Here is a 24305-nt window from a genome sequence, read left to right as displayed (position 1 = left end):
AGGGAGAAGAAAAGAGAAAAGAGAGAGAAAGGAAGGAAGGAAAGAAGGAAGGAAGGAAGGAAGGAAGGAAGGAAAGAAGGAAGGAAAGAAGGAAGGAAAGAAGGAAGAAGGAAGAAGGGAGGGAAGGAAGGAGGGAAGGAGGGAGGAAGGAAAATTAGTAGTGCTTTTATTTGTACCCTGAGTTGGTAAAGCACCCATATAAGTTATAGAATGAGTCAGTTTTATCTACACTCTGCCACCAGTGACCACAACTATCCAAACTGACAAGTAACACACGTGGGAGAGTTCTTTTCTACAGCAGAATATCTTTAAAATTAATAACAGCAATTGCATATACATACACAGCATGCTACAGATTACAAAGCTCTTATCCATCTCTGCCTGCCTCTGAGCCTCATGCTAGCCCTGTGAGATAGCAGGGCAGAATGGCTGTCCCTAGGAAATGGAGGCTCAGAGAGGGACATGACCTGCCCATGGTCACCAAGTCAGCAAGTCCCCATCCCACCCCTGTTGCAGGTCCCTAAGCTGCTTCTCAGGCATGTCAGATGCCAGGTCCCTATGCTGTCTATTCAAAGCAGCATCAAGACCACGATGGCAATAACCATGAGGATTCCAGCCAGGATGCAAAGCCCCAGGAAGACGATGTCACTGGTATCCTGGGCCACCACGGTCACTGGACCCTCCAGTGCCTCCACCTCATCCCCGGGTGGTGCTTCCTGAAGGTGCTCCGCAGTGGCAGCATAGGGACCTAGCCAGTGAGAGCCAGACAGTAGGTGGACGGAAGCCTCCTTGCGCCGCGGCTCACAGCGGACCTCGTACTCATGGATGTCCTCCCGCCCTGCGGCCGAGAAGTCGATGTACAGCACGCTGACAATCACTGAAGTGTTGTTTCTTCTCTGTGGGGTCACAGGGTACTTGTCACACCTGAAGGAGCTTGGGCTGACCTTGTTTCCCTATATATGTGGGAGTCTCAGTACCAGGGGGGCAGAGCCCGAGGAGCCTATGTTCGAGTCCTAACTCTGAGCCTCAGTGGTCCCATCTGTAAAAGGGGTACCGTGAGGGTGAGCTGTCTGGAAGGACAATATCAGATTTGATGCCAATGTTTCTCCGGCTAATGTTCTGGGGTCATTTACCATGGTCCAGGCTCTATATTTTTAAATATCTTACTTAATTCTCACAACAACCTTCTCTTACTGGTACCATTAAAACCCCCAAGTGGCCGGGTGCGGTGGCTCACGCCTGTAATCCCAGCACTTTGGGAGGCTGAGGCGGGCGGATCATGAGGTCAGGAGATCGAGACCATCTTGGCTAACACAGTGAAACCCCATGTCTACTAAAAATACAAAAAATTAGCTGGGTGTGGTGGCGGGCGCCTGTAGTCCCAGCTAGTCTGGAGGCTGAGGCAGGAGAATGGCGTGAACCCAGGAGGCAGAGGTTGCAGTGAGCTGAGATCGCGCCACTGCACTCCAGCCTGGGCGACAGAGCGAGACTCTGTCTCAAAAACAAAACAAAACAAAACCATGTTAAAGAGGAGGAAACTAAGGCCCCGAGATTAAATCCCTTGCCTGAGGTCACACAGCATACAAGTGATAGAGCCCATATTCTCACTCAGATCTGCCCAACTCTTAACTGTGCTCTTGGCCATCACACCTCACTCAAACAAAATAATGTAGAACCAAAGGAGGCTTTTCAAAGCATCGACCCCAATCCTCTATCCTTGGCAAATTTACAGACGTGACCACTGAGGCCTGGAAGGGTGATGACTTGCCCAGAGCTAGGTCAGAAACCAAGTCTCCTGCCTCCACATTAGGAGCTTTGACCCCGGTGCTGTGTGGCTTCCCCCTGCAGCCTTTTCTCTCAATGATATCTGCAGTAGGTATCCTGCTGTTGAGTCCCTGGCCACCCCAGGGACAGCAGCCTAGTGTTGGGAAGAGCCATCAAGGAACAAGATGTGGGAGCCTGGCACCCTGCTGCCCTCCCCACCTCGGATGAAGGAGTCGAGTGGCCCTGAGACGATGGGCCTGCAGGCCCAGGCTGGAGGGCAGCATTGTGATGGGCAGTCTGGCATGGTCAGCAGCGATGCAGAACTACTCTCCCAACCACGCCCAATCTGCCGCAGCCACTGGCTTCTTCAGGGTTTCCTAACTGTCCCCATCTAGCAAGTAGCACTTCTGAGAGGACACTTCTAAAAATCAAAGCTGCCTAGCAGAGTCACAGCAGCCATGAATAGTAGGAAGTCCCCAGCACCGAAGACTGGGTGACCCTTTTGGGATTGAACAGGTGTCACAGATCAGGAGGGTTCTTTGTGTGTGTGTGTGTGTGTGTGTGTGTGTGTGTTGTTGTTGCTATTTATTCATTTTTTTAGAGACGGAGTCTTGCTCTGTTACCCAGGCTGGAGTGTAGTGGCGCCATCTTGGCTCACTGCAACCTCTGCCTCCCGGGTTCAAGCAATTCTCATGCCTCAGCCTCCCAAGTAGCTGGGATTACAGGAGTGCACTGCCACACCCAGCTAATTTTTATATTTTTAGTAGAGACAAGGTTTCACCATGTTGACCAGGCTGGTCACAAATCAGTTTTATGGAATAGGTGACTTCATGTGTCTCTTCCAAGTCTGGGCTTCCAAAAGGCTCTGATTCCATGTCCCCAAAGGAGCTCCTGCTCCCATCTGAGAAGAACTTGTGCCCTGGATTTTTGGGATATAGAATCAGGACACTGGGGAAAGAAAGACTCCTGAGAGGGGAAGGGGACCCAGTGAAAGGCTAATGTTAATCTATATAACAAGGAAGGGAGGGAAAAATCAGAGAATGGGGGTGGGGGGCATCTTTTGGGGGTTTTGATGAGTGACAGATTTGACAAAGAAAAGCCACATAACATGGGGTGTTGATGGCTGTGGAGGGAGTCAAGTCTCTAATGTTTTTAAAGAGATGCACGTAAAGATTGGCATTACTTTTTATTGTCGTCAGCTGTTTGAGCTGCGTATCTTCGAAAGCAACTCTATGCAAACGCTGATCCTTGAGGGTCTAGGATTTATAAGGGTTACACTAAGAATCCATGAATCTAAGGTTCTCTGATTTTATGTTTCCAAGATACTGACCCCAAGATTCCATGGTTCTGTGTTTCTGAGTTCTGGTGGTGGTTCTGTGACTATGAGACCGTGAGTGTATGTGAGCCCTTGGTTCCAGGATTTCCTGAGTCCCTGCTTCTCGGATTCTTTGTCTCCATCATTCCATGACTTTATGGAATGTGGTTCTGTCCCAAACAAAACCCCTGGGAGACTTAGGGCATGGAGTAGGGGGAGGGCAGAATACCTCGGCAGCCAGGACTGGTCCCCTACCCTCCTCCTCTTCTCAGGTCAAAAGGATGGTGACTGCCAGGAGGCTCGGACAGGCAGAGGGTGGCCTGGAGGGGCCAGAGGCATACATGTGGCTAATGTTGGGCGGCGGGGGAGGGTTTGCCGGAAAGCACATGATTTCTGCTAAGTCAGACTGCAAAGCCCCTGGATTTCAAGGCTGGGGAGTCTTTCCAACAGCGGCCACTGTTCCTTTTCTCCGTACCCCACTTCCTGACCTGTCCCTAAGCATACAAATATCTAGGGTGCTTGAGCCACTGCCCAGTGACTCTCTAAGGGCCCCGTGTCTGGGTTCACGGCCTCCAAAATACAAGGATAGTAGGGAAAATGGGCTTGTAAGCCTCACAGCCTTTTGAGGGAGGGGATCCTGTGCCTTGAAAGGGCCTTTTGTGCTGTGGAGCCCAGGGATGGATCTGGATCACCAGGTTGGGGAGGGGTGGGAGAAGCAGGGCTCCCACAGCTCTGCATATTAAAGGGGTGAGGTCTTCAGGGTCCTTGGGGAGCTCTGAAGGGAAAGGGGAGGAACAGCCAACAGGGCCCCTGTAGCAGGAGTGACCGGTAGCGTCTTTAGATTGCTGCTGAGGTTAGGCAGCAGCAGCTGGGGTTAGGAAAGAGAGCTGGGGAGAGAAAAGGAAGAGAGCTGGGAACCGGAGGGACCCCTCTCCTCTGTCTCTCCTCTTGGAGTTCTTTGCTACATTTACCCTGAGCAAATTGGTTGAGGTAAGTAAAGCCAAGAAGGGCTTAGCTCTGCATCCAGGCCTGTGTGGCCCCCAGAGCCAGGAGAAGCTGAATTTTCAGGAATGTCAGATGCCTTTCAGCAGGGTCAGAGTCCCTCCCTTGTGCCTGCCCCCTCCCCCCAGCCCCTACCTGAGACTCAGTGCCGCAGGTATCAAAGCGGGCCTGGATCCTGAAGTTGCTGCCGACCTCCTGGGCAGCACAGCTCCGGCTGCCCAGGTAGACCTTGGTCCGCTCCAGCGGGGCCAGCGCCTGCATGGAGATCAGGATCTGGAAGTCCGTGCGGGAGCAGCTCACGTTCATGGGCACCACTGGGAACCGGAGGGAGGAGCTGGAGGACTTAGGGTCAGGCAGTCTGACCCTCACCTCCCCCACGCCCCCCACCCTCCCACAAAGGGTGGTGGATGGGGAAACTGAGGCCCAGAGTAGGAAAAGCTCTTATGGAATCCTACAGGGCACGGTAAGGGATATCTTAGACGGGTTACTCCGTTCAACTCCATCAGACTGTGAGCTCCTCAGGGAAGGCACCGAGTCTGATTCTCTCAGCGTCCTCTGGGCCCAGCACAGAGCTTGGCAAGCCCAGTGGATGCTGAGTGAATGAATGAATGTTCTTAATAATCATAAAGTTTATCTGCTAATCTCTTGGCCATGTGCCAGGCAATTCATTTAATTATTTCACAAATATATTGATGGCCTACTATGTGCAGGCCCTATTCTCAGCACCACAAATACAAAAATGAGGAAAAAACACAGCTGAAATTCTTGCCTTGTGGAGCTTACATTCTAGATGGGGGAGGGGGCAATAAAAGTAAAATACACCCACGTGTCAGAGTGCCCCGAAGGAAAATCAAGCAAAGAAGAAAGAGCAGGAGAGTAGAACGAATTGGGGAGGAGTGAGGAAGGAGAGTTTCAGTTTTAAAAAGGGTGGCAAGGGAAGCCTCACTTTCCCTCCCTACAATGAGCCCCCAGGAGGTAGATGTGACTAAACTTATTTTACAGGTTTGGAAATTGACACTCTGAGAGATGAAGTTGTTTGCAGTGGCCAACTGGGTCGACAGGATTTCAAAGTTCGGGTCTGTTCGCCCTATTCAGCAGCCCCCTGCAGCCCTCCTGGCCAGGACAGTCGCACATGACTCATAGTGTCTGCTTTGGGTGAGCATGTTTGTGTGTGCGTGTGTGTGAGTGTGTGTGTGTGTGTGCATGTGCATGCATGCAGGGGCAGGGGTGGGGGAAGAGGAAAGGAAGGCAGCTGCCTGGTGGGAGGAAAAGGAAAGAGAGCTGGCAGGGAGAGGCCTGGAACTCTCAACCCCTCTCCGGGAAATGCCTCAGACATATTTCAGCCTCTGGTGTCTGGGCAGTCAGGGATTTATGGGCCAGCCATCTCCCACGATGATCTCGGTGGTGCTGAACTGTGTGTCACCCCCAACTGGCACTGTGGCTGCCCTCCCAGTGGGAAGGCCTCCTGCAGCCTGGGCCGCATCTGGAGCCTCGCCCAGTATGAGTGCTCCTGTCTGCCCCTGGGCCCCCACAGGGATCTGAGGGGAAGGGATGTGGGGTGGAGTTGGAGTGGGCACTCCTGCCCTGAAGCCCCTGGAACAGGAGCTGGGATGAGAGCCCCCCCTAACTTGCTCTCCTTCTCTGCAGAAGGGGCTTGTCCTAAATCACGCAGGGCTGGGAGAGGGCCTGGGAGAGTTCTGAAAATAAGATTATCAGAGGCAAAAGGAACTTTAAAGATCTTTCCGTCAATATCCTCATCTTACAGGTGGAAAACTGAGGCCCACAGAGACACAGGGCAATGCCAGCTAGCGGAGGCAGAGCCAGTGGAGCTGGGCTCTCCAGGGCTGTGCTAACAGAGCCACAGCTCTCCCAACCCAGCTTGCAGGTGGAGCCCACCGAGGCCCGAAGGGGCTGGGCCTGCCCAAGTTCATGGCTCTGCCACAATCTTGCTGTAGCTCACCATCTCCTCCATCCCTGGCCCCAACTCCCCTTGCATATGGAGCAAGGAAAGATTTTTTAAATGCTGAACAGGCCTGAGACACCTTCCTGAAGGAAAGATGTCCTTGAATCCAGGCATTGTGACCTTGTTACTTCCTTTGGCCTTCACGACCACCCGTCTAGGGCCTTCATCAACCTCTTATACAGATGCGCCCTCTTGGATGATCAGTAAATGGCAGGATTTAGACATGACCCTGGTCTCTCTGAGCTTAGCTCTGGGCTCCCCTCCCTCATGCCCCTCTCAAACAAGCAAGAAGAAGGCAGGAGAGTAAGTTCTAATCCTGGCTGTGCCGCTGACTGCCCCTGTGGTCACAATGAAGCCTTTCCCCTCTCAGCACCTCCGTTGCTATACCTGCACAATGAGGAGCTTTGCTTGGCCAGGAAGAGAGCACGATAGGTGCAGAGTGCAGACATTTCTGCACCCATAGACAAGGAAGGGTGGGAGGAGGGAAGCAATGGTGGACCCTCTTGGCTGACAAATCTACACAATAATATGGAGTCTGAGAAAGCCAAATACCAGCTCCCCAGCTTCCTCTGCAGCAAGGCAGGGCCGTCTGACTGAGTTCAAACTGTTTGGACATTTTGTAAAAGTCTTGTGAGAGGTTCTAAAGATGCTTTTGCTTTCTTGATAAAGAGTCATTTGCAGCTGGCACTTCCCTTGTCCTCTCTAGCCTTGAACATGGATGTGATGCCTGGAGCTATGGCAGCCATCTTGCAGCTGTGAGGCTCAGAGAGTCCCAGAGATAACACTTGGAACAGTGTTGAGCCCCTGGACCAATGCAGCAGCTGCCTAGCTCCAGGCTTCTTGTTGAGTGAGGAAAAACAAGCACCATTTTTTCAATGAGTAGTTCTGAATGATACAAGCAGGGCTGGTAGGCATCCCTACGGTTATACCAATTTTTTTGCCATAAACAATATTAGCATATTTTGTCTATTTCCCCTGGATACAGGGGACCAATAACAACACAAGAGGGGCCAGGGGCCCAGGGGGAAGGAACCAGATGGGGAAGGGTGAGGACTCGTGAAGTTAGGAGCTGGGGAAGGAGGCTCTGCAATAGTGGAAACAAGCAAGAGCCGTGCCGTCCAGTCTCAGGGGTCCCGAGAGTGGGCAAAGGTATAGCCAACGGAAAAGGCACTGGAGAAGACCATTCATGGGGGGCAGGACAAACTGGTAGGATGGAGGAAAGAGGCTACAAAGACTGAGGCTGCAAAGCCTCCCCTTCCCCCTCAGTGGACCCACTCCCACAGCCCAGCTGACCTCCGATGTAGGCCACGGAGAAGCCCCTGTGGGTGGTGCTGCGGTCCGTGTGCAGCAGAAGCAGAAGCTGGTTGTGGCTTGAAGTGACAGGTGGTGGCAGGTGGTGTCCACACCAATTCCCCAGCAGGGGTGCCTCCTCACTGGCCCCATCGAAGGCTGCCAGATGGTCAAAGTCACAGGTCTTGGTCAGGCTGTTGGGCTCCTCCAGGTCCAGGTCCAGGAAGAATACCTTGACCCGGTAGCCCGGGGGCAGGCGGATGGTCCAGTGGCAGCGGATGTTGTTGGGGTAGGAACTGGGGTACCGTGGGCTGGAGAAGTTGCCCCGCATGGTCATGTATACCTCCTGGCATTGTCCTGGGTGGGGCAGGGGAAGGTGGGAGGAGCAACAGTGAGGGGAGAGGAGAAGTCACCCTCTGCAGTTACAGCTTAGGCAGCAGGCGCCACAGTGGTCCTAAAAACACCAGGCAGGTTGTGGGCACCATGGCTAGCAAACCAGACAATTGATCCCAACTAGCTGAAAGTTGGGATGCTTGATCCCAAAGCTTGTTTTAAACTGCAACTTGCTGAAAGCTGGGACTTGCATTCCAACTGACAGTCCCCATCACGGGTGTAGGCCCTGTTAGGAATTCACTAATAATACACAATACCTGTCCTCAGAGTTACCTCCAAACTCCCTGGCTTGACAGATGATGTGGTTCATGCCTGGCCTTCCCCCTTTTCTCACTGCCCCATTTGGTATGTACTATGAGCATACCAAACACTCCTTGCCCTCCAGGCTTTTGCACATGCTGTTCCTTCTGCTTGGAACACCCTTCCCTTCTGCTTCCATCTAACTCCTTCAGGGTACTGCTCAATTCTCTCCTCCACGAGGTCATCCATGATTCTTACTGATGGATAGCACAGATCATAATGGCTTGCATTGTCTGTTTCCTTATAATCTCTCTAACTAGACTATAAACTTCCCATGACTTCATCCATTCATTTGTACAAATACTCAGTATCTACTATGTGCCAGGTGCAAAGATAAGCCCATAAGGGACTCAGTCAGACAGGGGAGATTGACATGCAAACCACATACAGAAGAGACAAATGTTAGATCATAGGGTAAAAAACTTCTATAAGGAGTTGAAAAAGGGATCAATTCTGGTAAAACAGGAAGTCTTCGCAGAGGTGACATGCTTATGTCTTGGCATTGGCCAAGGGTATGCTAGAGCACTCCAGGCAGAGACAGTGCAGAAAGCCCAAGGCCGCTGGGGGGCAGAAAGGTGTGATCCCTGCAAGTGTAATGGGAAGATAGGAACCCAGTAGGCACAGGAGGATTCGGGGTGGAGCTCCAGCCCCTCCTACCTGAGAAGTAGTAGGCCTTGAAGCCACGGCCTCCGATGTTGAAGTCGGACTTGAAAATCACCTGCAGTTCGTGGCCCAGAGACACGAGGGTGGGGGGCCTGGTGCTGCCACAGTAGTGGTGCCCACGGGTGGGGCCAGGACCCCCAAGCACAGCCACATAGTCATAGGTGCACTCCTCATTGCCTTCCACTTGGAAGTCCACGAACACCAGCTTGACACTGGCAGGGCCAGCGGCCCGGATCACCCAGTGGCACTCCATGCTGTTGGGGTAGTTGTTGGGGTACTCAGGGCTGGTGAGGACCCCCGACAGGCCAGTCAGGACGCCGCCACACACATCTGCAAGGGAGCCCACTTAAGCTGACCTTTCTTTCTCCTTGTGGTTCCCAATTTCCTCCCTTGAGAACCAGACACCCCAACATGCTACCCCCAGAGGTATCTTATGATGGTCTCATTACCATCCACTGAGCACCTGCTACCCAAGTAGCAAGTGTAGCACGTGCACAGGCCTGGCACTTGGCACCTAGGCTGCCTGTTCAAATCCTCAGACTAGCCCCACAAGGACTGTGCTGCAGTTTCTCTGATTTTATAATTAAGAAAAGGGAGGCAAAGAGAAGTTCAGTAGCTTACTTGAGTTTATCCCAGGCAGACCCTGAGATAAGGATTTGAGTGCAAGGAGTTTGCTTGGGAGATCCAGGGGCCCCCAGGTGGGGAGGGAGGGAGTGGACACAGAAGGGGAGGTGTGTTCAAGCCAACTGCTGACCTGCAGGGGAACTCTGGGGACAGGGTAAAGCACACACTTCAGAGTTCTGTCAATCTAGGAGCAAGGGAGCTGCGGTATTTATATGCCAACTCCCCAGAGTGCAGGCGGAGGGCTGCTGTGGGCTGGGAGTGACCTACTGAGACTTCAGAAAAAACCCTCCAACAAAGAACTGTGGAGGCTGGCAGAAGCACATTGAAGTGGCAGGGCCCAAGGAACATGGTCAGGCCCCTGAGAGCAGTCACCCGACTGGTAACTGAGAAAGTAGGATTTGAACCCAGGAAGACTTACTGTGGACCCTGTGCACTTGACCCTTGTGACCTTCACTATCCACTCCTATGAGGCACAGTGGGGCACAGAGGCTGGGGTGCCTGAGCTCAGGAATGTAATCAAACCTCCCTAACAGATGAGGAAACCGAGACTTAGAGAGAGGACCTGATGAAGTAGAGCTTGGTTTGACATCTGAAGACAAGTAGTCTCCCATCTCTGCCTTTTATTAGCTGTGTGACTCTGGGGAAGTAACCCCGCCTCTCTGAGCCTCATTGGAACATTAGAAATCATAAGACTGAACCAGCTTGATCCACTGGGCTCAGACTTGAGCAGGGTCAGAATATGCTGCTGGAAACTCTCAGGAAGCCAGCTTGGCCAGTACAACACACAGCAAGTGTGGGTGAATGCTGGGACTTGCCGGAGGTCACCAGCAGGGAGGGCACATGTGGGATGTGTTTCCTGAGACTCCAGCGTCTCACCCTATGGCACGGCTGTGTGACCAGGGCTCTGGATGGGGCGTCTGAGCACTTGGCATCTTTTCCCAGTGCTGGCCCAGCCGTGTGACTTTATGAAGGCCCTCTCAGGTACTCAGATTTTGTGAAATGAGAGGGCAGGTTTAGATAGCCTGTGAGATCCCTTCCAACACTAACAACCTTGGCAGAAACTTCCAAACTGTTCCCTGGGGCTCCCCAGCAGCCCCCTGGAGCACCTGCTGGCAGCTGGTGCAAATTTCATTCTTATGCTGTATTTCAAGCTCTCTTTTAATGTAATGAAAAGATAGCACCCACAGTTTTTAATGTCTTTAATAAGATATTAAAATTTAAATATTCTACATTTAAAAATTTAACTCATTGGAGGTCATCCATATTTATTTGTGTTTTTAATGATTGGCTTATAAGAAGTTAAAATATGAATTTACAGGCTGGGCATGGTGGCTCACGCCTGTAATCCCAGCACTTTGGGAGGCCGAGATGGGCGGATCACGAGGTCAGGAGATCGAGACCATCCTGGCTAACACAGTGAAACCCCGTCTCTACTAAAAAATACAAAAATCTAGCCGGGCGAGGTGGCGGGTGCCTGTAGTCCTAGCTACTCGGGAGGCTGAGGCAGGAGAATGGCGTGAACCCGGGAGGCGGAGCTTGCAGTGAGCTGAGATAGCGCCACTGCACTACAGCCTGGGCGACAGAGCGAGACTCCGTCTCAAAAAAAAAAAAATTGTTGGGAAATGTGGCTGATGGTATTATGACTTTGATATCCTAACATTCTACAAATCTAAGGGTCTAAAATTCCAAAACTATTATTAGATAAGCCTATGGTTCTTGTGTTGTGGCATTCTACAATTCTATCCTTCTAAATGCAGCAGTGACTGGGGTCCCACCTGAGTCCCCTGGGATTGCTGTTGGTGGACCCTGGGGACCAGTAGCCTCTGTGGGTGTCTACTGTTTGAGCTAACACCAACAAGGCCTTGATTCTGGCATTGGGAAGAAGCAGGAGGTTTGAGCCTTTGCACAGAACCTGGGGACAAGGATGAGTGAGTCAAAGAGAACAAGAAGAGCAAGGCCTCCTCTCCCCTCACTAGAGTGAGAGGCAAGTGTCAAGCCTGGTTGAAGGAGGGAGGGGTTAGGGACACATGATATAAGAGTCACCAGCTCCACCCAGACCCTACTGCGGGAACTCAGGCAAGGATTCCCAAGCTGTGAAGTGGTGGGATGCCGCAGAAGGTGGCAACAGCAGTGGTGTCCCCTCCTGTGGCCTTATGCCATGATAGAGGACAAGAAGGACAAGGGTAGTAGAGCGTGAGAGCCTCATTCCTGAGCACAGTGCGACCCTCTGAGGACTCCGGGAGAAATGGAAGGAGGCATGGGGAGCATTGCCATGAAGGTGGGAACCCCAGCTACCAGGATTACCAGCATGGTCATGAACGGTGAGGCGTCTGCTTTTGCCTTATAAACTATGCATGAGAGCTGGGTAGTGCAGGATACAGAGCAGCCTATGTGCCAAGATGATGAGACCCTGCAGGTCTCACCTGAGACCTGCTGCTATCTTCCCACCTCTACCCCAGAACCAGCTCTTCCACTGCCAAATCCCCCCTTGAACTCCTGGGCTCAAGTCATCCTCCCACTTTGGCTTGCCAAAGCACCAGGATTACAGTTGTGAGCCACTGCACCAGGTCCCTAAGGCCCCCCGTTAACCTTTCTGGTAGCCCGCAGAAAAGCCATGGCTGGCCACGTGCTTGTCCGAGTGGAAGACGACAGACATGACATGCCAGGACGAGGTGAAGGGCGGCGGGGGCACCTTGCCGCAGAACCTCCCCAGCAGGTTGCCCTTGTCTGGTGAGGCTCCATTGTAGATCTCCAGGAAGTCGAAGCTGCAGGTGTCATGGTACTCCAGGTCAAAGGCATGGAAGGTGAGCAGCACCGAGGAGCCCTCAGCCACCACGATCAGCCAGCTGCACTCTGTGTTGTAGGGGTACAGTCTAGGGAAGTTGGGACTGGAGAAGTTTCCAGAAGGTGCTGAGAGCACACCCCCACATTTGACACCTGGGGCAAGAGAGAAGGATGGCTGAGACTCCATGCTGGAGTCTTGGGTACATGTGGTAAGGGCAGTGGGCCCAGCTACAAAGCTGGATTCTTGGGATGGAATGAGGGAACACAAGGCCATGTGTTTATTTGCTCATGCATCTGCTTATTCTTCAGATGCTGATCAAGCATGCTGGTATTCATTCCACAAATACTGTTTCAGTGCTAGGCATTGTTCTAGGTGCTGGGGTCACGGCAGATACAAAACAGACAAAACCCCTAACCTCATGGAGCCTACATTCTGGCAGGGAAGACAGACAATAAACATAACAGGGAAAATAGAGAGTTTATGGGGCCAGGTGCAGTGGCTCATGCCTGTAATCCCAGCACTTTGGGAGGCCAAGGTGGGCAGATCACAAGGTCAGGAGTTCGAGACCAGCCTGGCCAACATAGTGAAATCCCGTCTCTACTAAAAATACAAAAATTAGCTAGGCATGGTGGTGCGCACTTGTAGTCCCAGTACGTGGGAGGCTGAGGCAGGAGAATTGCTTGCACCCCCAAGGCGGAGGTTGCAGTGAGTGGAGATCATGCCACTGCACTCCAGCCTGGGCGACAGAGGGAGACTCTGTCTCAAAAAAAAAAATATATATATATATATGTGTGTGTGTATATATATATATTTTTATGACACAGTGAGAAGCTATGGAGAAGAAAGCAAGCCAGGAAAAGAGACAGGAAGTGTCAGGCAGGGCCTCAGAATGTTAGTTAAAACATTATACAGTAGGGAATTTAAGTTAATTATTAAAACATTATTTTGAAATTAATAATAATAATAACCCCGCAAGTGAAAATATGCACAGTCTACTACAATGTTAAAAGTACATTTTTATATGCACAGATTTGCTTGTGTTTAACAAAAGAAAACAATGGAAAGAAACCAATAAGAATAATTCTCTGTCAGGGGAAGTAGTAAAAAGAGGGGAGGAAGCAGGCATGATGGCTGGATCTCCTTAAATGTGCCCTGTTTCATAATTTTCACTTTGTAAGCACATAAAATATTTTATATAATTTTAAGAGATCAAAAAAAAGTTAAGGAACCCCTAAATATCCCATACTGAAACAAATAAACTGAATCTTACCAACTTGGAGGCACAGTCACATGGGGAAAAATGATTTCAAATGACTTTGAAAGACAGTATTTTGACCACACAGTCCTAGTGAGATATATCTCAAGGACAAAATGAACCGCAACAACATCTTAAACTATATTCAGTAAACTTACTATTAGTAATAATATTAAATATCATTTTACAATTATTATATATTAGAGCAAATAAGTAAGTTAATGTCAATAGAAACCAATATTTTCAGTGTAAGAGTGAAAAGTATAATTTTTTTTTTCTTTAGACGGAGTCTGGCTCTGTAGTGCAGGCTGGAGTGCAGTGGCATGATGTCAGCTCACTGCAACCTCTGCTTTCCAGGTTCAAGCGATTCTCATGCCTCAGTCTCCCAAATAGCTGGGATTATAGGTGCCCATCACCACGCCCAGCTAATATTTGTATTTTTAGTAGAGACAGGGTTTCACCATGTTGGGCAGGCTGGTCTCAAACTCCTGACCTCAGGTGGTCCACTGGCCTTGGCCTCCCAAAGTGCAGGATTACAGGCATGAGTCACCACGCCCAGACTGATAGATATAAATTTAAAATAGTAAGTAAAACTCTTGTGATCCTTAATTTGAATTGAAAGTATCAGTGTGAACTTGATTTATTTTTATATTTTAAAAATTTATTTCCTAGTTCTGTTTACCAAGAAGGCCTAGAATCCAGCAGCATTTTACACCTCTAGGCTTTCGATTAGGATTCTTATGTTCAGCTAAAATGAACAAGGCTCTTTAGAGCAATGTCTGGTACCAGGTTTAATACAGGAACTACACAAAATATGCTTGGTTATCTTGCTATGCTAAACAGCAAAGAAGCTATCAAAGACTGCTGAGATTGTGTCAAAAGACACAGAAACCTGGCCAGTCACAGTGGCTCACGCCTGTAATCCCAGCACTTTGGGAGATTGAGGTGGGCCAATTGCTTGAGCTCACCAGTTTGAGACCAGCCTGGGCAACATGGCGAAACCCTGTCTCTATTAAAAATACAAAAATGAGCTGGGTGTGGTGGCACACGCCTGTAATCCCAGCTTCTCAGGAGGCTGAGACATGAGAATCACTTGAACCCGGCAGGTGGAGTTTGCAGTGAGCTGAGATTGTGCCACCGCACTCCAGCCTGGGTGACAGAGCAAGACTCCATCTGAAAAAAAAAAAAAAAAAAAAAAGACACAGAAACCTACTTGAAGTGGCTTCCACTGGCTAAAGAAGGTACAATTTGAGCATCAAAAGAGAGTAATGCTTGCAGTGGATTGAAACATATACATAAAAACAATAATTCACAATGTAACTCAAAAGAAATTAAAATGAGGCCCGGAGCGGTGGCTCAAGCCTGTAATCCCTGCACTTTGGGAGGCCGAGATGGGCGGATCACGAGGTCAGGAGATCGAGACCATCCTGGTTAACACGGTGAAACCCCGTCTCTACTAAAAAATACAAAAAAACTCGCCGGGCGTGTTGGCGGGTGCCTGTAGTCCCAGCTACTCGGGAGGCTGAGGCAGGAGAATGGCGTAAACCCGGGAGGCGGAGCTTGCAGTGAGCCGAGATCCAGCCACTGCACCCCAGCCTGGGCGACAGAGCGAGACTGTGTCTCAAAAAAAAAAAAAGAAATTAAAATGAAACTCATTGGTGTATTTTAGAGGTTGCTAGGCACTAACTTATTTATCAATTTTTTAAAGGAAATTGATAAATAGAAATTTAACATCTGCTTGGCCTTTCCTATATGGACTGTATTTCTGGACAACTAAATAGATGGTAAGGGAAAACTTTTTATTTTTATTTATTTATTTTTTAAGACTGAGTCTCGCTGTTGTCAGCTCAGGCTGGAGTGCAATGGCACGATCTTGGCTCACTGCAACCTCCACCTCCTGGGTTCCAGCAATTCTCCTGCCTCAGCCTCCTGAGTAGCTGAGATTACAGGCACCTGCCACCATGCCCAGCTAATTTTTGTAGTTTTAGTACAGACACGGTTTCACTATATTGGCCAGGCTGGTATCGAACTCCTGACCTCAAGTGATCCACCCACCTGGGCCTCTCAAAGTGCTGTGATTACAGGCGTGAGCCACCGCGCCCGGCCAGGAAAACTTATTTATGGAAGACCTCAGAAAGAATGACAACACTAGGAAAACATAATTTTGGCTGGCCATGATGGCTCAGACTTGTAATCCCAGCAATTTGGGAGGGCAAAGCAAGAGGATCACTTGAGTCCAGGAGTTTGAGACCAGCCTGGGCAACATAGTAAGACCTCCATCTCTACAGAAAAAATTTAAAAATTAGCCGTGCATGGTGGTGCATGTAGCAAATAGACCAGGCTAACAAACCCTGAACCCACTGATGTATCTAACACTGGCCAGTAAATATCTTCTTGAAAAAAAATCAAGAAATATGAATCTCAGGAAGTCTCTGCTTCTGTCTACAGTTAGAGTAAATATGGAAGCTAGCAGGACATTTTAAGTAATTCCATGAGGATACCTTTGGCAAGTCCAGAATGTGGGAAGTTCTATAAGATAAATGACGCTGGGGCTTCAACAATAAATGATAAAGGGGGGAAGGAGGAACAACTGGTGTATTAAAAGAGTCAAGGCTGGGTGCCATGGCTCACACCTGTAATCCCAGCACTTTGGGAGGCCGAGGCAGAAGGATCACTTGAGGCCAGGAGTTTGAGACCAGCCTGAGCAACATAGTGAGACCTTGTCTGTGCAAATAATAATACTTTTATAAAAATTTAAAAGCCAAATATCAACCAAATGCAATGGATGGACCTTGTTTGGATTCTGATTTGAACAAATGAATTATAAAATATATGTATATATATTTATATATAATATATTATATATATTTTATATATTTTTTTTTTGGCCAATAACTGGGGAAAACTGAACATGAATTGAGTTAGCACATAAATTAAGGAATGAAGCCGGGAGTGGTGGAGTGCTCCTGTGGTCCCAGGTTCTCAAGAGGCTGAGGCAGGAGGACCACTTGAGCCCAGGAGTTCGAGGCTGCAGTGAGCTATGACCACAGCACTGCACTGCAGCCTGGGTGACAGAGAGAGACCTTGTCTCTAAAATTTCTTTTTTTTAAATTAAGGACTTATTATACCATGATAAAGGTATTGAGGTTACATATAGTTTTAAGTGTTTCTCTGTTAGAGACATATTCTGACATATTTATGGGTGAAATAATAGGCATCTGAGATAGGCTTTAGATTTCTCCACACCTCCCAGAATGGGGCTGGGATGAGATAGAAGAAACAAGAAAGGCAGAACATTGATAATTATTGAAGATAATTGATGGGGACATAGGGATTCACTGTATGATTTTCTGTGCTTTGGGTGTGTTTGAAATTTTTCATAATTAAAAGTTAACAAAACAGCCAGCACATCCCTGGTCACCTTCTCAGCGAGGCCTTCCCTAACCACCCTATTTACACCTGAAACCCTCTCCCCAGCTCATGCTCCTTCTCTCTCTTTAGTGCCATATGCTTCTCCATAGAATTCATCATGATCTAACATACTATTTATTTTACTTATTGATTTGGTTCAGTATCCTGCCACAAAAATGTAAGCTCTATGAGCTCAAGGATTTCTGTCCCTCTCCCTGTTATATTGCAAGCACCTGGAGCAGCACCTGGAGCGGTACCTGGCACAAAGCTGGTGTTCAGTGTATATTTGCTGAATGAATGAGTGAGTGAATGATCTTATATAACCCTCACAACAGCCCCATGAACTAGGCAGGGCAGGTGCTACTGACTCATTTTACAGATGAGAAAACTGAGCCCCGGAAAGGGACGTTACTTGCTGTAGTGGACATCTATTGCTTTGGGTCTGCTCAATACCTCTTCCTCTGCCTCTTGCAACAATAGTCCCCTCTTTTAGACACTGCTCCCCTCCTTGCCTCCACATGGTAACCCTCCTTCCTCTTCCTTGCCCCAGGAGTGGATGGCTGGCTCTAGCTGGGGAGTCCTAGGGCTCCCACCACCACCACAGTGACTGGCCCGCGGGGTGGGCATGTGCTCCAGGCTGGGCCAGAGTTCTGCTCATAATGCCCACATAGGGATTCTTCCCTTTCTGGTCCCTTGACTGGGAGGGGGAGCCCTGGGGGTGGAACAAGGTCCATACATTGCATTTGGTCGGTATTTGACTCTTTTAAATTTTTTAAAAAATTATTATTGGCCAGGCGTGGTGGTTCACGCCTGTAATCCCAGCCCTTTGGGAGGCCAAGGCAGGTGGATCACCTGAGGTCAGGAGTTCGAGACCAGCCTGGCCACCGTGGTGAAACCCCGTCTCTACTAAAAATACAAAATTAGCCGGGTGTTGTGGTGCACTCCTGTAATCCCAGCTACTCAGGAGGCTGAGACAGGAGAATCGTTTGAACCCAGGAGGCAGAGGCTGCACTGAGCCGACTGCACTCCACTGCACTCTAGCCTGGGTGAGACAGAGTGAGACTTCGTTTCAAAAAATATATATATATTTTAATTATTTATGCTCAGGGCTTAAGGAAAAACCCCCTCTGTGAACCGGAAGAGCCATGTGAAAAGTGGAAGTGGCCCTGGAGCCCAGAGGCCCTGGCTGTGGCATCCCTGAGCCCAGCTCGGCTACCTCCTGCCTCCCTGGTTACAGAGCCAATGTATTCTTCTTTTTGCTTAAACTCATCCATGTTGAGTTTCTGTCACTTGCAACCAAAAGCATCCTGAAGAATATACTTAACTAAATCCCCGTAAGAGAAGACACACTCGCTAAACATGTGCCCTGTACCAGGCCTGTGCTGATTCAAAATGGGCCCCTCCGTGGGAAGCTCACCATGGGGTCGGGCAGGGGGAGTCAGGGAAATAAGACAAAACACACAGCGTGATTGCACTGTGGCCACAAAAGGGCTCTGGGGCCCGGGGAGAGGAAATCCAATCTTCCTGGGGCCAGCAGTATCAAGGAGGGGCAAGATTCCCAGAGCGGGTGATATTTGAGTTTGTCTAGGAAGAATGAGTTTCATCAGTTGGAGAAGATTTGCAGAGAGGGAATGGCATGGACAAAGGCTCAGACACACGTGCACTTAGCCTCTGTGAGCCGTGAAATGGGGACAGTGGTGCCTCCCTTGCTGGGTGACTGTGAGTGCTGATGAGCTAAAGGCTGTGTGAGGGCCACACAGATGCACATTATTGGCTCTCTGCCTGGATCTTGGAGTGGGACAGGGCGGAATGGCATCTAATTCATACCTTTATGGCAAAAGGACAAAGAGATATTCTGTCCAATGCCTGTTGTTGTCCTTCCCCCAGCCCTACCCACAGGACAGGGAAAGACACCAGAGCATCAGAGAAATGCTTACAGCCCAGGTGGCTCCAGTCATCAGCATAAGCAGAGGCCTTGTCCACTAGGACCCAGCCAGGCACACTGATGCCCAGGGTTACCCCAAGGCCCCTTAAGCCCCAGTGCCTGGAAAATAGGAACAGCTAGCTCCTCCCACCACCCAGGCATGGGTTGAGACACTTGGGTGCCCATCCCATCTCTGTCAGTGACTGGGTGACTGGCAAGGTACAATTCCTCCCTGAGCCCCACTTGAGCCTTGCAGAAGGGTGAAATGATACCACCCCAGCTTCACAGACAGGTAAACAACGCTTGAAAAGCCAGAGCAGCTCAAAGCCACTGGGGACCACAGTGCAGGCAGAGGGTTCCAGGAGCCCCAGTGAAGGCGAGTGTGAGGTTGATGGAGGATGTGGAAGGCCATGCAGGGAGTGGTATTTGATCTGATCTTGAAGGGTGAGCCAGATGTTCTCAGGTGGAAAAAGGGAAAAGAGATTTTCCAGACAGAGGGGACAGCAGGACTTAAGATCCCTCAGGGTGAAGCAGAAGGGGTTGTAATTCCCCTGTCAGAGCATGGGATGCCCAAGGAATGCAGGAAACTGAGGCTCAATACGATATGGAAGTTGGAGCCCACACTCAGAGGGCACTGAACACCATAAGAAGGAACTTTGATTTCACTTGCTTGGCAGTGGGATGGACAGCAGGGTCTCAGGAGGAGAATAAAGACTCTTCAGCAATAGTCTGGGTGCGGTGGCTCACGCCTGTAATCCCAGCACTTTGGGAGGCCGAGGCAGGCGGATCATCTGAGGTCAGGAGTTCGAGATCAGCGTGACCAACATGGTGAAACCCCGTCTCTACTAAAAATACAAAAATTAGCCAGTTGTGGTGGCACACGCCTGTAATCCCAGCTACTCGGGAGGCTGAGACAGGAGAATTGTTTGAACCCAGGAGGTGGAGGTTGCTGTGAGCGGAGATTGGGCCACTGTACTCCAGTGTGGGCGACAGAGCAAGACTCTGTCTCAAAAAAAAAACAAACAAACAACAAAAAAAAACCTCTTTAGCAATAAACCTTTAATAGTTTTTGGAGCCATTCCCTTCAACCTTGGTGACCATGTAGTCTTAGACAGGTTACTTAATATCTCTAGCCCTCAGTTTCTTCATCTGGAAAATGGGGGACTAACATCCACCCTGAAGTTTGTTGTGCATATTAAATGCAACCTACATGTGAAACATCCAACACATGGCAGACACTCAATAAATATTGTCTTCCCCCCATCTCAGGAACAAATACATTCTCTAACTCAGCCACGTCCCCTAAAAGGACCTCCTGCTTTCTGGCTTCCCATGTAGAAACTTCTTGAGCCCCTGGCTGCTGCCTGCCCACCTCCTTCCCCTCCCAGTTTGTGTCTGTCCCAAGAGTGCCTACCTTCCATGGCTTGGGCCCAGGGCCCTGGGCCCAGCAGTGCCACTGCCAGCAGCAGGCAAGCCCCCCGCTCTGCCAGCATCTCCTCACCAGGGGCCCCCACAGGTCTGCCGAGCTCAGGTAGGCCAGGATCTGAGGGTCCGGAGCAGGGGAGAGAGGTGAGGCTGAAAGGGCCTCCAAGTTAATGATGGCATGAATAATTCACTGGCCCCTAGAATTAGTAAGCCGATCCCCGGGTACTTCCTTCACTCACTGTCAAGTGACGGATCTGGTGTCACCAGGTTTACACGTTCTGAGATCTGCACCGACCACAGTATATCAGGAAGGGAAGAAACTCGGGCATGGAAGGAAAGTGGGTGGTGGAGAAAGGGCATAACTTTTGGGGCCAGGTAGATCTGGGATCAATCCTAGTTCAGCCTGTAACTTGCCAGGTCACCTTGGACAAGTCATTTAACTCCCCTGGTCTGGGTCTTCTCATCCATCCAGCAGGGCTGTTCAGCTCTGACCCAGGGGCTGTTGTGAAAATGAAAGGAGATGGCACTTGCTAAAGCACGGAGTAGGTGCTTGCTACAGGTTCTTCCCACCCCGCCTCCTGAGGGAGCTGAAAGGAGCCTGTATTTAGTGGGACACGCGGGACAACTTCCTTCAGACATGCGGATTTAGCTCAGAGGAGGGAAGGAGTTTGCTGTGGACAGTTGATGAAGGAAAATCTTTTTCACACAAGAATGAAGCAGGAATAACAGATTAGAAAATCATATCGTGCAACTCTTAATGCAATAATAGGTCTGGGCCCCAGTGTAACTTCTGGCTGAGAATATGAAATGTTTGCTCCTTTATTGATCCCAAGCCTTGCTTGAACGTCGTTGTGTGCCAGGCCCTGCACAAGGAGCTGGCGCTGCAGAAATGCCCTGGGAACTTTGTGTCCAACAGGAAGTGGGCTCTTTCTTCTCCTCTGGAGTCTTTTGATTTGGTTTAGTTCAGCCCAACACGCATTTCTAAGCTCCTTCTCTGTTCAGAGCCTGTGCCAGGCATGGGGACAGCAGGGGGACATGGCACATTCCTGCTCTCCCAGTGAGGATCCTGGGCTCTTTCTGGCAGACTAAGGTCTGAATCCTGGCTCCACCCCTGCCTGGCTGTGGTAGCCTGGGAAAGTAACCCAACTCTGTAACTCTGAGGCCAGATTCCTGGATTGCGAAATTGGAGCAAGAATTAGTAGCCTGCAGTTTGCTGAGAGGATTAAACATGATAGTATATGAGAAGTCTTAGCCAGTGACTGGCTCAGTGCATAGACACACTTAAGATTTCTGTTTATCCTAGAGGAACCCAGACAGCCTCATCTGCCAGACAGCATGTGCCTCTGGCCCATCCTTTTGTCAGGAAGTCCCCAGGGAGCCCTTTGCTGCGGGCATGGGAGGTCTTGTGGAAGGTGTTCAGTGGAGCCTCAGGACCTGTCAGGCCTGAGGGATTGGCTAACCTGTGGAGGTTGATTGGCAGGAAAGAAGTGTTCAGCTGTTCCAGGCAGTCTGAGAAAATGGTGGTTTCTTTTTTTTTTTTTTTTTTGAGACAGAGTCTTTCTCTGTCATCCAGGCTGGAGTGCAATGGTGTGATCTCAGCTCACTGCAATCTCTGCCTCCCAGGTTCACACGATTCTCCTGCCTCAGCTAATTTTTGCATTTTTAGTAGAGACGGGGTTTCACCATGTTGCCCAGGCTGGTCTTGAACTCCTGACCTCATGATCTGCTAGCCTAGGTCTCCCAAAGTGCTGGGATTACAGGCGAGAGCCACCGTGCCTGGCCAGATGGGAGTTTCTTAAACACCTATCATATGTATGAGAGAGGAAGGCAGAGAGAGGCGCCAACCCAGTACCTGCTGGGTGCAGGGCCCGGTGCTGGGAGCCTCACATGTGGGTGCAGCCTCCCAGCTTTTACAGCATTCAGTATACTCCCAAAGGACAGGGAGGAAACTGAAGCTCAAAGGGCTGGAGCCACTGTTTTGGGTTGAGTTCCTTCACATGAAGACCCTGGGACAAGTAGTGGATTTGGAAGGTGATCCCAGGAAGCACAGGTAAGGAAGTGGGACAAGGAGAGGAAAGAAGCCAGTTCAAAGAATGTCAGTGAGCAAGTCACCACTGTTAGCAACCAGAGCTAAGTCCCAGTGGGAACCTCCAGGACACAATGTAGACTGTGCCTCTCACTATTCCACCGGAGGAGGAAGAAGTAGAATGCTGATCACCAACTCCCAGTGCCCTTGGAAGCTGCTCTGAGGATCTTATCTCCCAGATATTTCCAGCCTGCTGTGCATGGCCCCAAAGCCCTGAGGCAGAGAGTACAGGGGGCTACAGGCAGAAGCTGTCTGCATGATGGGAACAGCGAATGCCACAGGATAGGGCAGGGCCATGACAGCACCTACTGAGCCATCCATAATGAAAGACTGTTGGCCAGACACAGTGGCTCATGCCTGTAATCCCGGCACTTTGGGAGGCCCAGGCAGGCAGATCATGAGGTCAAGAGATCAAGACCATCCTGGCCAACATGGTGAAACCTTGTTTCTACTAAAAATACAAAAATTAGCCAGGCGTGGTGGCTACTCGGGACGCTGAGGCAGGAGAATCGCTTGAACCCAGGAGGCAGAGGTTGCAGTGAGCCGAGATCATGCCACTGCACTCCAGTCTGGCGATAGAGCGAGACTCCATCTCGAAAAAAAAAAAAAAAAAAGACTGAGACTGTCATCATTACAGTGACCTCATCCTGCACTTGATAGACTCCTGTATTAGTCTGTTTTTACACTGCTCTAAAGAACTATCTGTGACTGGGGTTATGAGGAAAAGAGGTTTCATGGACTCACAGCTCCACAGGCTTAACAGGAAGCATGACTGCGAAGCCTCAGGAAACTTACAATCATGGCGGAAGGGGAAGGGGAAGCAAGTATGTCTTACCATGATGGAGCAGGAGAGAGAGAGCAAGGTGGGAGGCACCACACACTCTTAAACCATTCGATCTCATGAGAACTCACTCACTATCATGAGAAGAACATGGAGAAATCCGTCCCAATAATTTAATCACCTCCCATCAGGCCCCTCCTTCAACACGTGAGGGTTACAATTCTATAGAAGATTTGGGTGGGAATACAGAACCAAACCATATCCCCTCCAGAATCATCCCACCTCTGAAATATTTGTCCCACTCCCTGAAACAACCACATCTCTTCTGGGCACCCTCATCAGCCTTTTCAATGACACCCCATTCATGGTAACTGCCATAGTGGCCCCTGGGTCCCTCAAAATCAACAGCTCCCACCCAAACTAAACTAGTCACTGTCCCCAACACCAAACTTGCTTCTCCTCTGATGGTTCCTATTTTAGGTAGTGGTGCAACCAACCCATAAAGCCAGCAATGTAGGAGCCTGCCCCAACTTCCTTTCCCCTCACTCCCACACCCATTGGTCACTCTTGAGCTTAGTCACCACTTCTGCCTTTGAAATGGCATCTGAAGCCATGACTACCTGTTCACCATCTCTCCTTCATGAGTTCAGCAGCTTCCTCACTGGCCTGGGTATCTCTGCTCTTGCCTGCTCCCTGCCCACCCTAAAACCACATTCTACTACTTGCTGCCCTGTCCCATCCTGTGAGCGTTCTAAAATGCTAATCTGAGCCAGGCATGGTGGCTTACACCTGTAATCCCAGCACTTTGCGAGGCTGAGGCAGGCAGATCACTTGAGGTCAGGAGTTCAAGACCAGCCTTGCCAACACGGTGAAACCCCGTCTCTACTAAAAATACAAAAATTAGTTGGGCATGGTGGTGGGCACCTGTAATCCCAGCTACTCGGGAGGCTGAGGCAGGAGAATCACTTGAACCTGGGAGTCGGAGGTTGCAGTGAGCTGATATTGTGCCACTGCACTCCAGCCTGGGTGACAGAGCAAGACTCTGTCTCAAAAAAATAAATTAAATAAATAAAATAAAATAAAATAAAATGCTAAGCTGGTCATGTCATTCTTCCGCTTGGGCTAAAATCCAAAGTCCTCTTTTTGGCATTCATACTCCGTCAGGACACCTCCCCAGCACGTCTCAGACTTTGTCCCCTGGCCCCCTGATATTTCCCTCACTTCTCTGCATGTGCTGTGCCCTGAGCCTGCATTGCCCTGAGCCTGCGTTGCCCTGCTTTCTGCCCCACTGTCCCTTGGTGGACTCAGAACCTTTAAAACTGTT

General features: G+C 49.9%; 1 protein-coding gene and 1 long non-coding RNA gene across 2 annotated transcripts; one reads left to right on the top strand and one right to left on the bottom strand.

The window, feature by feature from the left end:
* Positions 1 to 288: 288 nt before the first annotated feature.
* On the bottom strand, positions 289 to 23935 carry LOC105495098 (CUB domain containing protein 2). Its single transcript, XM_071092681.1, has 6 exons — positions 20104 to 23935; positions 11904 to 12251; positions 8685 to 9020; positions 7338 to 7691; positions 4217 to 4395; positions 289 to 896 (listed from the first exon to the last, which is right to left on the bottom strand). The coding sequence occupies exons 1-6, from the start codon at positions 20180 to 20182 to the stop codon at positions 570 to 572; spliced, it is 1623 nt and encodes a 540-aa protein (XP_070948782.1). The 5' UTR covers positions 20183 to 23935; the 3' UTR covers positions 289 to 569.
* Positions 3979 to 6330, top strand: LOC105495097 (uncharacterized). The gene is made up of 3 exons (XR_011620651.1): positions 3979 to 4069; positions 5084 to 5236; positions 5847 to 6330. It is a non-coding gene; the product is annotated as an uncharacterized lncRNA (long non-coding RNA).
* Positions 23936 to 24305: the final 370 nt, after the last annotated feature.

Source organism: Macaca nemestrina, chromosome 1, assembly GCF_043159975.1.
Source record: "Macaca nemestrina isolate mMacNem1 chromosome 1, mMacNem.hap1, whole genome shotgun sequence".
In the NCBI taxonomy this organism is placed as follows: domain Eukaryota; kingdom Metazoa; phylum Chordata; class Mammalia; order Primates; family Cercopithecidae; genus Macaca; species Macaca nemestrina.
Note: the sequence above shows the minus strand (reverse complement) of the source record. Positions and strands in the feature narration are given on the sequence as shown.